At 43.2% G+C, this 16819-nt stretch overlaps 1 protein-coding gene across 1 annotated transcript in view; it reads left to right on the top strand.

The window, feature by feature from the left end:
- Nucleotides 1-16819, top strand: part of DSCAM (DS cell adhesion molecule) — a 756178-nt gene that overhangs the window by 395624 nt on the left and 343735 nt on the right. The window contains exons 9-10 of the mRNA XM_033942926.1: nt 3235-3513; nt 16221-16340. Of these exons, the coding sequence (XP_033798817.1) occupies nt 3235-3513; nt 16221-16340 (399 nt within the window). The remainder of the gene's footprint in view (nt 1-3234; nt 3514-16220; nt 16341-16819) is intronic.

Raw genomic sequence — 16819 nt, 5'->3', positions numbered from 1 at the left:
CATCTACATGGATTTGAATCCTTCAAGAGCAATCCATGTAGCTCCCAAAAATTAAACATCAACATTTACGCCTAACCTCATACACATCCCTCTGACATTAATTTCCCCTATCACTTCTGTCAGCTTTCCATTCCATCCCCCTCCAAATACATCTCATCTCGGGCAACCCCAAGCAACAAAGAACCATTTTGGAAGTCTGATTCCTAGTGGTAATATTGTGATATTACTGCTAGGCGTTGAGGCAGCCATTTTGGAACCTGGAAGCCCACTTGTTTCAGCTCTCACTGAACACTAAGGACCCCAGTAAGATTGGGGGTAGGGTTCAGGGGTGGGGAGTGGAGGGATGGATTCCTGTCAGAGGCCTCAGGGATTGGGGTCTACTTTACAGGAAAGGCTCTGTGTGTGTGTGTCTTTGTGATCAACAGATGCTTTAGGGGGATCAGATATATTCTGTAGTGGGCAAGGGGGAGAAGAGAGGCATAGTGCTTTAGAATCATGAACAGCCTGATAAGTGGAAGCAGCAATTTTTAAAAAGCTGTATTTGTAGGGGGAGAGTCTGGTTCTGCTTGTTCATTTCTGCACATGCAGCATTTTAAAATTGCTGTTTCTGCTAGACATGGGGAACCCTAAATCTGCATCTCTGTACCTATTTTACAAGAGGTTCCATGTTTGGCTGAGCCTCTTGTAATATACAGTGGGAATGCTCCAGATCTCATCCTGGACATCTGAATTCCCTTTTCCATTGGGCCAATATGCAAAATCTAACACCAGTGACAAAGGTGATTTAGTGCTGACATTAGTGTGCCACCCGAAACGCTAATGGTTTCAGCATGGGTGCTGAAATCATTAGCACAAGCCACATTTAAATGAGGTACTTCAAACCCCCTTGGCATTTACAAAAAAAAAAAAAAAAAAAAAGAACTGTCGGTTGTGTTTAGCACCAGAAAAAACACCACCAGGTCCAGGGCAGCGTTAGAAGAATTGGTTGTCATTAGACACATCTTTTCTCCCACTAAACTGACCACCTTGCCCCGAATGGGCTTCCCATGCCCCCCTTCCCCCCTCTCCCCCACCATCCTTAAACAAAAATTCCCTGGGGATCCGGTAAACCCTGTCCCTCTACCCAAAAGTCCTAGTGGTCCAGTGACCCCGAACCAAAACCTATGAGAAAGTCCTGGTGGTCCAGTAGACCTGACCCTCTCTCCTCCGTAAACCTAGACAAAACCCTGATGGTCCAGTGTGACTCCAGGCCAGGCGTGAATCCATACTAAATCTGGAATATTCACTGATGGCCTAAGATAGTCCTGGCCCAACCCTCATGCAGCATGATCTACCTTTGCTGGTAGGAAGGAAGGGAGGAAGGAATAGACATCCTGGGATGCACTGGGCAGGGATTAACAACCAAATAAGAAAATGAAATAAACATCAGAATTAATAAAAGGGAAACAAATGCAGAAACATAGTTTATGGACCTTATCACCCCTCTGTATGGCTTGTGTGTGGAGCTTGGAGCTGTGTTGGCTCTGTGAGTATCTTTGACTTGGCAGACAGCGGGGAGGGATGTCTTTTTTCATGGATTCTTCCCCCCCAACCCCCAACTTTACCTCTCCAGAGTATCATAGAGATAACTGCAGGGCTAGTACATACCACTCCTCCTCCCCCATGTCATGCAGACAGATAGTCTCAACATTTTATATATAATTCTTCCCAGCTTCCATCAGACTGGCATGCATAGAAATGGTAAACTTTAATTACACCATTTGTTATAATTGCTGACTAAATAATGTGAAAAACACAAAACATTTTCTAGCACTGCAGCTTCAGTGACCAGCAATCTGCCACTTCCTGTAGGTTGCTCTGGCAATGTATGTGCATTTTCTCCTGTCTCAGTGAAGCTCTGGTGAGCTCTATTATAGACCTGCCTTATACTGCAGTCATCTAAGTGGCACTCCATCAAAAGAACTGAGTTTATCTCAGCAGGGGTTATTAAATATAGCAGGACCTCAGGTTATCAAATTATCATGCTCTAGTAGGATGACCTTCAATTATTTAGCATCAAAGCTCTGAAATACTTCAGTAGAGGAATTGAGATAGGAGGGTAATTACCATATGTTTAGGGAGCAAAGTTTTACTTCATAGAGAACAGGTAATAGAAGGCTTTTGCTTATTTTAGCTGTTGTCTCCTTCCTGGGCTAATAGCCTTTGGCCATAAGAGGTTGGAAGGGAAGGAGATAGATTATATAAGTATTTTGTTTGTTTAGAGATTGAGTTTGTCCTGAGGAAAGAGAAGGAAGAGGGTTTAAGTTGTGGAAATAATTGGGGTTTGAATTTATGGCAAATAGTTTTATATTGATTAGTGTTATAGTGTATTACCATGTTTCCCCAAAAATAAGACACTGTCATTAATTTTGTGCCCAAAAAACATACTGTACTAGGTCTTATTTTCGGGGATGTCATATGTTTTTGTGTGTGCAACGATCATCTCTCACCCATCCCCTTCTGCAGCATTTTTCTATCCCTCTCTCCCATCCCCACCCCCTGTGCAGCAGAACCCCGAAAGCAATTTCATTGTGTTGCATTAGATCTAATCTAATCTAAGCGTTGTTCGTGTACATAAGAATGGCCTTACTGGGTCAAACCAATGGTCCATCAAGCTGGGGCCTTCCCTGTGCTGTGTCACTGATGACATTATCAGTGATGCAGCAGAGAGGAGGCCCTGGCAGGGAAGGCCGCAAAGCAACCTGTTCAGTGCTGCCACCGTTACTGTTTAGAATGGAGGTATGTCGGCCTTATGGTGGAAGGGTCAGCGGGGTTCTGCTGCATGGGATAGGAAGTAGGGATGGAAAGATGCTGCGCAGGGGAATGGGTGAGAGGGGAGGAAAGGTGCTGCACATGGGGGGGGAGAAAGCGCTGATGTCAGTGAATCGGGGAGTGTTGGGGACATTCAAGAGGGGATTCGGGGGTCGATCCAACTAGGGCTTATTTTTGGGATAAGACTTATATTAGGACCTACCCCGAAAATCATGCTAGGGCTTATTTTCAGGGTCTTTGAACTTTTTTTCAGGGAAACACGGTATTATTCATCCTGCAACTTAATCAGAGCTTCATGGTAAACTATGTAATCAACTGTTTATAAATAAAATTATAACATTCTCCTAAGGCCTTTGTTCATGATTTTTAGGGAGAGTTAGAGTGCTTTCAGTGTGGTGATTGTCTCATTCTTCTCTATTCTAGTTCCACCTTTCATCCAGCCATTTGAATCTCAGAGGTTCTCCATTGGTCAGCGAGTCTTCATCCCGTGTGTGGTGGTCTCAGGGGATTTGCCAATCACAATCACTTGGCAGAAGGATGGCCAACCTATTCCAGCTAGTTTGGGGGTAACAATTGACAACATTGACTTCACGAGCTCTTTAAGAATCTTTAATCTGTCCCTGATGCACAATGGAAACTACACCTGCATTGCCAGGAATGAGGCTGCTGCCGTGGAGCACCAGAGTCAACTGATTGTGAGAGGTAAGCAGCCAGAAACAGCTTGGAGTTGATTGGTGTTTTCCTGTCTTAAGGTATGGCAAATAATTTGTTTATTTCAAACCCTGCAGCAGAAGTCTTGAAGAATAATGAAACAATGGACATCCAGAAACTAAGCTCAGTCATCAATGTATCAGCACCCAGACAATATTTTCTGAAAATCTTTTTATTTCCTATTATCTGCAGCAGATAAATCCAGAGATGAGTGGGGTATGTCCATTCACCAGCAGGTGGAGATGGAGAACACAAAACTGAGCTCCTTGGAAAATCAGTATTCTCTATCTTCAACAGGCAGATGGATGCTCCTGGCTTCGTTTTCTGCTCAGCTCCTATTTTTGTTTTCTAATTCAGTGGAGCTTTGGAATGTAGATTGGTTGTGGGTTCTTATTTGGGTTACACCTGGTGGTGCCAGGTCACTATCTGCCCCTCTGCCCTTTCTGCAGCTGCCATCCTCCTACTCTCCCTCCTCATTAAAAAAAAAAACAAAGAAAGAAAGAAGATTGAATTTTTTAGGAGGATTTAAAAAAAACAAAAAACCTAAAACATATCGAAAGCAGTCTTTGCCAAACTATTAAAAAAAAGAAAAGAAAGAAAGCTTGTCCAAGATGGCAGTTACAACAGGAAAGAAAACTGTTTCTTTGATCTCACAAGAGTTAACAGTTGATTGTCCTCTCATGGTGTATACCATTCTGCAGTACTGAGACAGTGTTTGGGCTGCACCAGTGTGGACATTGGCTGTGCCGTGGTGAATACTGTTGGTCAGTGCTGGGACTCTGGGGGTCCAGGTTTACTCTGGTACAGTAGCCTCATACAGCCCCACTCCTGTGGTATGGAGCAGTGAGTGGATGGGCTGGTGAGCACCTTTTTGGCAGCTACATTGAGGCAGCGGTTGCGGTGGTTCAGTTGGGCACAGGGTTTTACTAATACTACTATTATTTCTAGAGTGCTACCAGATGTTTGCTACGCTGTACAGTCATGATGGAAACTGTCCCTGCTAGAAAGAACTTACAATTTAAACAGACAAGACAGCAAACAGGATGCCAGGGTGAAGGATACAGTTAGGGGGGATGATCCTGCACGAGAGCCTTTAGTGGAAACTGGATTGGCAGAGGGTACTGTCTTTCGGCATTGGAGCTCCCTCTGGTCCCTAGGGCCACTTCCCACCAGATTGTTTTGAATACTTGGTGTGCCTCCTGCATGGGAGGCTCCAGTTCTGGCTGTTTCTGACAGAACTCCAACACAGCCCGCAATGTTTCCTCACGTGTTCCTGTGGGGTTTTGGACCTTCTCCCCGGGTTTTATCCCTTCCTCTCTTTCTAGGACCTGGGGAGGTTTCTTCTTCAGCCCCCTGGTGCCTTTCCCTGCAAAAAAAGGAGAAACAAATAAAAGAAACAGTCCTTGCGCCAAATCCAGAATGGTGTCCAGATTGATCACTCTTGGTCAGGTGACCCGGATCTAGGGTTGCTTCCTTTCAACTGACAGTTATGTGTTTTTGGCATAGGAGCTCCTTAACTGAGTTTATTCCAGTGTTTGGTGGCTTCTGCAGATGCAGGCCATTCCATGTTTTGAAGATGGCTCTCTTCGCATGCCATTGTTCAGTGTACAAAGCTTTGCCTTCAGTCAAGAGCCTGCTTCAAATAATTTTGTTTCCCCTTTTCGTTTCTCGGTAAAAGTATGTTAACCCCCACCCCCCACCCCCCAGCTACAGCTGTCCCCTCTAGCCTTTATTAAGGAACCTGAAGGGTTTATAAGTTGAAAATAAAAATGTTAATTTTGCTAGATTTTTGGGAATTACCTTCGATTTTTAGATAATTACATTCCCTCTTATTATGGAGGTTGCCCATACTTTTATGGACACCTTATTGCTTCTACTCAGAATGGTTTAAGTCCAATCCTCTGGCTGCATGAGATGGTATGGTTTGATTGTCCTGTGTCTGGCTTGGGGAAGCAGGGAGACTATACCCTGCTTTCTCTGTGTCCACATTTCCAGTCCCACTGGTCCTTGCTTTATCAGCTTCCTTAGTAGATGGATACCAGAGGCCTGGCTGATGGAATTTCTGTCAGTCTTCAATCTCTGGGCTTCTTGAGACTCTGCTGCTGGAAACTACATGGGCCCTGCTTTTGGTCTCCCCATTCAGGACAATCCGAAGAAATAGACAGAGAAATGACGGACGAGATTAAACGCAACTGCAAGGGAGGCAACGTAGTTATCATGGGTGACTTCAACTATCCGGGAATAGACTGGAACCTAGGCACCTCCGGCTACATTAGAGAGACCAAGTTCTTGGAACCTGTAGGCGATTGCTTCTTGGAACAACTTTTGTCGAGGAAAATACTAGAGGAAATGTAATTCTGGACTTAATTCTAAATGGCCTACGAGGACCGGCACAAGATGTAGAAGTAGAAGGGACACTGGGAAACAGTGATCACAATATGATCCGCTGCGATCTGGAAGCAGGAGAAACATCGGTCCAAAATGACAGCCACGGCACTGAACTTCCAAAAAGGGAATTACGAAGGGATGAGACTCATGGTAGGGAAGAAGATTAAGAAGAGGATAAGAACAGTAAAAACGCTAGAGCAAGCTTGGTCCCTTTTTAAGGACATAGTCACCGAGGCACAAAATCTATATATACTGCGTATCAGCAAGGGATCAAAGAAGAAAAAGAACAAAGAACCGGCGTGGCTCACTGTAGAGGTGAAGGAAGCGATACGAGACAAGAAAACTTTGTTTAAGAAATGGAAAAGGTCAAAATCGGATGAAAACTGGACCAAGCACAAACAACATCAATGCAGGTGCCATAAGGTGGTAAAAGGGCCCAAAAGAGACTATGAGGAAAAAATAGCCTATGAGGAAAAAATAGCCAAGGAGGTGAAGAACTTCAAGCCGTTCTTTTGATATATTAGGGGTAAACGACCCGTGAAGGAAGCGGTGAGACCGTTGGATGACCATGGAATAAAGGGAGCACTAAAGGAGGACATAGCAATCGCCGACAAACTGAACACATTTTTTTGCATCTGTATTTACCAAAGAAGATTTACACAGCATACCGGAACCAATCAGGCTATATGCTGGAAATGAAGACAGAAAGCTGACAGGATTGATGGTCAGTCTAGAGGAAGTATGTAGGCAGATTGATAGGCTTAAAAGCGATAAATCCCCGGGACTGGATGGCATCCATCAGAGGGTCATCAAGGAACTAAAAGGGACCATAGCTAAACTGCTTCAACTAATAGCCAATCTGTCAATCAAATCGGGAAAGATTCCGGTGGCGAATGTTATGCCGATCTTCAAGAAAGGTTTGAGGGGAGATCCGGGAAACTACAAACCGGTGAGTCTGACCTCGGTACCGGGAAAGATGGTAGAGTCGCTGATAAAGGACCGCATCATTTATCACCTTGATGGACACGGACTGATGAGGACCAGTCAGCACAGTTTTAGCAAAGGCAGATCATGTTTGACAAACTTGCTGCACTTCTTTGAGGGAGTAAAGAGACAGATATACAAGGGTGACCCGGTCAACGTTGTATATCTGGATTTTCAGAAGGCGTTTGACAAGGTTCCACATGAATGACTACTTCGGAAAATTGTGAGCCATGGAATAGAGGGTGAAATACTCATGTGGATTAAAAACTGGCTGGAGCATAGGAAACAGAGAGTGGGGGTAAATGGACAATACTCAGACTGGAAGAGCTTCACCAGTGGGGTGCCGTAGGGCTCGGTACTTGGACCCGTGCTCTTCAACATCTTTATAAATGATCTGGACATTGGTACGATGAGTGAGGTGATTAAATTTGCGGATGATACGAAGTTATTCAGAGTAGTGAAGACACAGGAGGATTGCGAAGATCTGCAACGTGACATAATCAGGCTCGAGGAATGGGCATCGACATGGCAGATGAGGTTTAACGTGGATAAATGTAAAGTGATGCATGTCGGTAACAAAAATCTCATGCACGAATACAGGATGTATGGGGCGGTACTTGGAGAGACCTCTCAGGAAAGAGACTTGGGAGTTATGATTGACAAGTCGATGAAGCCATCCACGTAATGTTCCGCAGGGGCAAAAAGGGCAAACAGAATGCTAGAAATGATATAGAAGGGCTTCACAAACAGATCAGAGAAGGTTATCATGCCGTTGTACTGGGCCATGGTACTCCCTCACCTGGAATACTGTGTCCAGCATTGGTCACCATACATGAAGAAGGACACAGTACTACTCGAGAGGTTCCAGAGAAGAGCGACTAAGATGGTTAAGGGGCTGGAGGAGTTGCCGTACAGTGAAAGATTAGAGAAACTGGGCCTTTTCTCCCTCGAACAGAGGAGATTGAAAGGGGACATGATCGAAACATTCAAGGTACTGAAGGGAATAGACTTAGTAGATAAGGGCAGGTTGTTAACCCTCTCCAAGTTTGGGAGAACGAGAAAGCACTCTCTAAAATTGAAAGGGGATAGATTCCATACGAATGTAAGGAAGTTCTTCTTCACCCAGAGAGTGGTAGAAAACTGGAACGCTCTTCCATAGTCTGTCATAGGGGAAAACACCCTCCAGGGATTCAAGACAAAGTTAGACAAGTTCATGATGAACAAGGATGTACGCTGGTAGGACTAGTCTCAGATAGGGTGTTGGTCTTTGACCAGAGGGCCACCGCTTGAGCGGACTGCTGGACATGATGGACCACTGATCTGATCCAGCAACGACAATTCTTATGTTCTTATGAGACAATCCTTTGGACCTGGATTTAGTGTAGAGCAGGAGATTTCAACCTCAGAACTTGAGTCTCTCTTAAGATGGTTGGGTTTTCTAGATCTGCTAGACTTGTGCATGGGAATGATCTGCATAGGACCTTATACCCTCCCGACTCCCCATTCTGGTCAGACTGTTGGGTCATCTAGGCATAGTTTCCGGTTTCTGCTCTGGCCAATCCAGATCACAGGTTCCTTGAGGGGTTGCATTCTATGCTTCCAATCCCAGGTCAGGCAGGGGCTTCCCCCAAGTCTTTTTTCCATGTGGCCACTTTAGGTCACAAGGGCTAGTGTGAATCCTAATAGAAGCAAGTTTCCATGCTTCTGATCCCAGGGCAACCAGAGTCTTCCCTCATCTCATGCCTGTCTCATTAGCAGACGAGGGACTTTTTCTCCAGAAACTTGTCATAACATATTTCCTTATTTTTTTTTTTAGTTATGGTGCCCAGGATTGTATGTGATGCTCAAGGAGTGATTGCACAAACAAAAGGAAGAGGATGCTACGAGGAATAAGAGTATTTCCATTGCTTTAGTATCCTATTTGCCTTTTGGCTGCCGCCACCCATTGGGCAGTGGGTTTCAGGGTATTGTCACCTATATTCTTTTCATTGGTGCAGAGCCCTAAGGTAGTCCCTAAGGTAACTTCTTCATAATATGGAAGGATGCACTAGTGCCCCATATTCAAAAGCAGTTGCTATCCAGATAAGTGCCCTATCGAGGCATTATCCATGAATAATGTCCAGCACTATGCGGATAGGACCACCAAAAATTATGACATGTCCAGAACTATCTGGATAGTTCCGGAAAGAGCAAGGGCAGAATGTGTGTGTTCAGTCTAATTCTTTTGAACAAGGACCATGTCTTGTGTGCTTGACGTACAGCGCTGCGTGCGTCTCATAGCACTATAGAAATAATAAATAGTATTAGTATTCTACAGATAGGCTGTGATATTCAATCACTATCCACATAGCTAGTTAGATAAAATTAGGATAGCAAAAAGGCGATAGTACCAGTCACTGCTGAATATATACCATATTTTTCGAACCATAAGACACACTTTTCCATCCCCAAAAAGGGGGTGGAAAAGGGGGTGCATCTTATGGACCGAAAACACTGACTGCAGCCAATCACAGAGCGGTGCGGGACCAGACAGGAAGCATAAAGGTCGCGCTTCTGTGTTGTGCGTCGCTCTTTTAAAACAAAGGCAACCATCCAGGAGACCGCGCTGGACCACCACCACTAGAAAAGGTACCTGGAGGGGGGCGCTGCAGGCGACTTCAGGCTGCGGGCGGCTTTGGGCTTCCCAGCACCAGACGCACCAGACCTACGTGTAGAGGAGGAAAAACGAAGAAGAAAAAAATTCTGAACCAAATTTTTTTTTCTTGATTTTTCCTCCTCTACATGTGGGTGCGTCTTATGGTCTGGTGCGTCTTATGGTCCGGTGCATCTTATGGTCTGAAAAATATGGTATACATATTCAGGATCAGTGCCTCTGCAGGTAGTGGTGTTAATTATATGTGGACAATTAAAACACTGCAGCAGGCTTATAAAAACTGCTAATTATGGCATTTGAATATTGATCTGTAGCAATTTAAGGCCCCCTTTTACAAAGCCACAGTAGCGATGCTGCCGTGGTAAATGCACAGAAGCCCATTCAATTCCTATGGGCTTTGGTAGATTTACCATGGCAGCATCGCTACCTTGGCTTTGTAAAAGGGGACTGAAGAGCAGCTTAGAGAAATCTTGGGAGGGTTAATCTAAAGTACGGAGGCAGAGGATTGGAGGATTGGACAATATTACCACATATGTATGACTCTGCCTTTCTATGATTGGTTGAGAGGTAGCAGTTACTGTTTGTAGCTCATATGTTTTATCTGAACTTGCAAGAATTTTTAAAATTAAGTTTCCATTTAGTGAGCATAACATTCTTGTTTGGGAGAATGTTCCACCGTGCTAGCATATTTTACTCAACGGTAATAGAAAATATTTGCAATTATAGCACCTGGAAACATGTATGAGGCAATCAGAGGTGCCCAAGTTTGATTATTGCTTACCAAAGAATTGCTTACAAAGGTTGTTCCTGCTTTCTCTTTGGGTAATTATATGATCAAAACAATAGAAATAAGTTTGAATAATCTTGCTTATGTCTATTTTTTTGTCTTTCTGCCTCCAGGGGAACCTTCTGAGTCTGTAGGTACACAGATGTGCATTGTTCAGCAAAGTACATGTCCACATTTTTGCAGCTGTTAGTGAATCCTCTGAGTATTTCCCATCTTTTTTTTTCCTTTTCCTGTCTAGAGTCCTGGAACAGGCAGAATATTCCCAATTCTTTCACAGTTTCTTTTTTTCCCCACATCTTTTTTATTAGTAAACTTCAAAAGTAACAAATATACAAAGTATGACCTCTAAACATGGAAACATGATGGCAAATAAAGGCCAAATGGCCCATCTAGTCTGCCCATCCACAGTAACCATTATATCTTTCTCTCTCTGAGAGATCCCATGTGCCTATCCCAGGCCCTTTTGAATTCAGACACAGTCTCTGTTTCCACCACCTCTTCTGGGAGACTGCTCCATGCATCTACCACCCTTTCTGTAAAAAAGTATTTCCTTAGATTACTGTGGAGCCTATCAAATCTTAACTTCATCCTATGCCCTCTCATTGCAGAGTTTCCTTTCAAATTAAAGAGACTTATTCGCATTCACATTACGTAGGTATTTAAACAGGTCTATAATTTCTCCCCTCTCCCGCCTTTCCTCCAAAGTATACAGATTGAGATCTTTAAGTCTATCCTCATATGCCTTATGATGAAGACCACATACCATTTTATTAGCCATCCTCTGGACTGACTCCATCCTTTTTATATCTTTTTGAAGGTGCGGTCTCCAGAATTGTACACAATATTCTAAATGAGGTCTGACCAAAGTCTTATACAGGGGCATCAATACTTCCTTTTTCCTAATAGCCATACCTCTCCCTACGCAACCTAGCATCCTTCTAGCTTTTGCCGCCACCTTTTCAACCTGTTTGGCCACCTTAAAATCATCACATACAATCACACCCAAGTCCTGCTCTTCTGTCGTGCGCATAAGCTCTTCACTCCCTAAACTGTACCATTCCCTCTGGATCATGGTATTGAGAAAACAATCCAAAATAAACAGATGTATAGAATAGTCCCATGAAATACATGCTGTAATAATAATAAAATAGGAACTGCAGAAGTTGTGTACTCTTATTCACGAGTACTAGACAAATAACATAAAATCGAAGAGCAAGTGGAAATATACGTATAATATTGCAGAGAACATACTATAACATGAAAAAAATTTCACATTATAAAAGCTCCCCCAGGGGGGAGAGTGTGGCACAGTGGTTAAAGCTACAGCCTCAGTATCCTGAAATTGTGGGTTCAAATCCACACTGTTCCTTGTGACCCTGGGCAAGTCACTTAATCCCCCCCCCCCCCCATTGCCTCAGATACATTAGATAGATTGTGAGCCTGCTGGGACAGATGGGGAAAAATACTTGAGTACCTGAATGAATTCATACAAACCATTTTGAGCTTTCCTGGGAGAACGGTACAGAAAATGGAATAAATAAATAAAATAAATATGAAATTCCAAACTAGAAAAAAATTTCCTACATTCTCTCCCTCCCATTCCCCCAACCCTTATGATCTAGAATTTGAGTAAATGAAAGTAGTAGTAAAAAACAGGGTACCTACAATATAATGAGAGAAAAAAAGAGGAATGTACAAATAAATAGTTTAATAAATAAAGGAAAATAGGAGTGAGGGGAACACAAAAATAACAGTATACAAGATTAACTGTTTAGGGAGACTATGATCCCTGTGTGAAAGTGACATGCAGAAGACATCCCAAATGGTCTGAAATTGAGTTCACCTCCTACTGTCAGTATTTTCAGCTTCTCTGTGCTCCATGAGGGCCATGCCAAATAGGAAGTGTTTCCAAAGAGTGAAATTCAGAGGACATTCATTCCTCCAAAAAGATCTTCTTCCCTAATATAAAAATCCTTTCTCAGAAGAAATGGATGAGCCTCAGAGAGAGCAAAATAAAGTCCAGTTCTCCCTGAAAAAGTATATTGGGAGGCAAGAAAGCAACAACTCACAGAAATAGTGATTGGCAATAGATCCAAGCTACTAAATTACAATGCCAAAAATTATATCCCAAAGTGACCCTCTCTGCCTTACACTTGGGACACATTCTGTCTGTGGCCAGATGTGCTCTGAAGTCTCTCCAAGGTGAAATATGAGTTCTCAATTAAAAATATTATATTCAAATTCTGTAAGCAGCATCTGCATAATTAGTCTAGGAATATTAATTAGACTATTTTTCAAGGTTTTTACAGTAATACAGTCTAATATGACAATCTAGGCCCCCACTGTACTCCCCATATTGTATTCAAGATGCAAATCCAGCAAGAATGTATAGAAATCGGTCAGGGATAATTTTTCAGTATCATGGATTTGAAAGCATTTATCTAAAATTTGAGGGATGTGTACACTCAATCCTGGCTCTTCTATACTAGTATCCATTTAAATATTTGGGTCCTGAATTCAAAATCCAGTGTCCAGCTTTCTTTTAGGTTTACGAGAAATCCTCAGCCCCACCGCTCCACCGCTGTGAAAAAGTTTTGGCAGCAGGAAGACTTACATGGCTCTCATCACCGGCTTTCACACCCGTAATTCTAATCTTGAGTTATTAGATAGTTATCTTTATTCTCAACTCATATAATTAATATATAAAAGCTTAAGCCACTTATCTTTAGGCTAACATGACTCGGGAGAGACGACCCGACATGTTTCGCACACCTGTGCTTTATCAGTGGTCTCCCTAAAAACAAAAACCAAAAGAAAAGCATTTTAGCTGTCTTGTAAAACATTAGCCTTCCTTATTCTATAAATACCCGATTTATTAACCATACAAAAGTAGTCTTCTATACTAGTGACATAATGTTGTGCCTGAAGGTAGGAAAATAATGAAATAGAGGGAAGGCCGAACCGTGACTGCAGTTCACAAAGTGTAAATTTTTCCTTCTCTATTAAGTATATCTTCCACCCACTTCAACCCTTGCTAGTGCCATCTCTGGAAAGACATGGAGTCCATGCTAGGTCTAAAGTCCTCATTGCCAAGCAGAGGAGTAGTACAAGAGCTAGTACTCAACTTAACACATAATTGCCTCCAACTGCTCCACATGTATGACAAAATAGCATGTTTAGGAAAGTAATCTGAAGACTGCATGGACTTAGCATGCAAAGCAAATGTACCAGTTATCAGGTGCAATATAAGGGCCTCCAATCCAAAAGGTACAAAGCGAGATGTGCCACAGTACCAGTCCCTGACTACCTGAAGACCACACACTAAGTTATATATTTTGAGGTCTAATACTCTCTCCACCCTTATCGCGAGGTAATATTAATGTTCTTATAGATATTCTAGGGCAGTGTTCTTCAACCACCGGTCCGTGGACGGGTGCCAGTCCACAGAAATTTCCTGCCGGTCCACAGGGCTGGCACGTGCATCAGGCCCAAAACAGTGTTTTTCAACCGCCGGTCCACGGTGCGAACGATGTGGCGTTATCTTCGAGCCAGCTCCCTCTTCCTCACTGATTCAGTGCACAAAGCCACGGGCAGTGGCTCCTACGCGCGTCCTGCGCCTGAACCGGAAGCCTTCTCTCTGATGTTGCAACATAATTGACCTGCATTAGTGAGGAAGAGGGAGCTGGCCTGAATTTAATACCAGGGGCGGCATAAAATGGCCAGGTCAGAGCAGGCCAGAAGGTAAGGCATAGCATGGAGGGAGTGAGACAAAGGTACGGGGAATGATTTTATTTTTGAATTTTGTGATTGAATTATGTGAATTTTGAGAATTTACATCTGCTGTCAGTGTACTTTGTGTAGTTTAATTTTGTAGTTAACCATTATGTGTTGATAATAAGATTATATTGTGTGTATCTATGAAAAATGAATGGAAAAAATTGTGTTACAATTAGTACTATTATGGGGACGGGGTCTGGAGTGGAGATTGGGTAGAGATGGGCAGGGTCTGGCCCATGACTTAGTCCAGTGTTCGTCAACCGCCGGTCCACAGACCGATGCCGGTCCACAGAATAATTATTTTATTGGTTCATAGACAACGGCGCGAAAGACAACGGCGCGCCCAGACAATTGAGCGCAGTGTGGAGGCGCGCGCCGCTCAAAATTATTGTTTTTAGGGGCTCCGACAGGGGGTTTTGTTGGGGAACCCTTCCACTTTACTTAATAGAACAGGGAAAACAGGGAAAAAGTAAAGTTTTCAGTAAAATGTGGGGGGTTACAACCCCCCACACCCCCCACAATGCCCCCACAACGCAGCGCGATCTCTATTAAGTAAAGTGGGGGTTTCCCCCCACACACACCCCCATCGGAGCCCTAAAAACATTAATTTTGAGCGGCGCGCACCTCCGCGCTGCGCTCAATTGTCTGGGTGCGCCTTTGTCCCGGCGCACTTTTGACCTGACACCCTTTTATTTCTGCCGGTCCATAGGTGTAAAAAGGTTGAAACCCACTGTTCTAGGGTGTTTTCACATCCATAAAAAGTGTCCAAAGTGCTCAGAAGGCAGGAAAGAAGGACACTATCGGGTAAAAGGAGAGTAAAATAGAACAAATAGAAATTCCCCCTTTACCAGTATATTCAGAGTAGCCTGCTTAGAGAAATTCTCTGCCAGCTTCCACAAAACTATTAACCAGAGAGAGACAAACTGTTTCTCCCTACTCCAACTGCCTCTCTGTGCTTTTCTCTACACTGTTTAGCAGGCAGAAAATATTCTGACTCTTTCAAAAGAGCCAATAGTAGGTCTCTGCCCCTGGCAGTGGGAGAAGTCCACACAGTGTACACGATAGCTTCACTGTTGTCATGACATCAGAGGCCTGTCTGCTGAATCTCTGCACTTACATTGAGGGAAAAAAGTAATCCCCCTCCTCACTGCACTTTGAAAGATGCAATGAACAAGGGAATCCCCCTTCTCACATTGGTATCACTCACACACTTAAGTGCTAGTATTCTATAAATTTGGCATGTTATTGGCACCTACTGTATATTTAGGCCACAGGAACAACAAACAAACAAGTAAGGTGATGGACACAGCAATCATGGAACTGAAGACAATGTTTATTATGCCTAGCTTCTAGTGGCACAAACAATAGTACCCAACACAGCTGTGTTTTGGCATAAAGATGTCTGCATCTGGGGTCAAGTCACTTAAAACCAGTACAAACACAACTAGTGAAAATATCACAACATACAACCACAGTTGAATGGGACCAAAACGCTCATTTGTAACATTCAAAATCAGACATACCAATAGAGCACAAAGGCTGTGCTGTCACCAACTCCAGCATTAACTTTGTGCTGTATTTTCCCAGCTGTTTGCTGCTTGGGAGATTTTGACGAGTTTATGGAATTAAAGCTTAGTGAATCAGGCCTAAAATACTCTGTGCTCTGTCTTAGTTTTACTATGACTGTAGCACATCCAAAACTCAGTTTTTTGGATTTTGGCCTAGGATATATATCCTATCTAGCAGGTAATTTCAATGTTCTGTATAGCTGTAAAGGATCAGATATTTTTGCCACCCATACTTGTCAGTTAATTTTCAAGCCAATACTACAGAGGATAAATGATTTTAAAATCAATATGCTCCCAAACTGAAAATCTGTTCCTAATTCTAGTTTAGACTCAACAGCATAAGCAGCATAAAATCTGTTTTACGACTTGGGATCTGGCAAGTACTTGGGACCTGGGTTGGCCACTAGTGGTAATAGGATACTGGACTTGATGGACCTTTGGTCTGTCTCAGTATGGCAATTCTTATGTTCTTAATGTTTTGTAGGAGTATTTTTCCAATTAGTAGGGTAATTAACATTTCTTATTCTGTTAATTAATTTAGTTCCCCCTAGGTTTGTGGTTCAACCCAGTGATCAGGATGGAATTTATGGGAAAGCTGTGATCCTTAACTGCTCTGCGGAAGGTTACCCAGTGCCCACCATTGTCTGGAAGTATTCAAAAGGTCAGTGATGGATTATGATACTAAAACACAGAAGCATATCACACAATATATTTCATTGAGTTGCTACAGTAAATTTAACTGTCCTGCATTGTAGAACATGTTTTTGTTTTGGTTTTTAAGTAATTTACTTTTAGACATAGGCAACTGAATGCTGTTTTGGTTTGTTTTTGTTTTTTTAGGGGGGGCAAAGACTACATCCAAGCCAGCAGAATCCTGTGGCACAGCCTCTCATTAGCTTCTGACTCCCCCACCCACCTCCTCCCAGCGCTGTGCTTTTAAATCTTCAGGCAGCTGCAACGCAGTGTCAACAAGCAGGCCTGCCCCTGGAGGTAGAATGAAGGGTTTTGGGGCAGGCCTGCTTGTTGACGCTGTGCAGCGGCTACCTGAAGATTTAAAAATACAGCAATGGGAGGGGATGGGTGGGTAGGAGCCATAATTAACCTGTGACTGAAAATCTTTGGGGAGGCCATGGCCCCTGT

This window comes from Geotrypetes seraphini, chromosome 4 (genome assembly GCF_902459505.1).
Source record: "Geotrypetes seraphini chromosome 4, aGeoSer1.1, whole genome shotgun sequence".
NCBI lineage: Eukaryota > Metazoa > Chordata > Amphibia > Gymnophiona > Dermophiidae > Geotrypetes > Geotrypetes seraphini.
The sequence above is the reverse complement of the archived record's forward strand: the minus strand, read 5'-3'. Positions and strand labels throughout refer to the sequence as shown.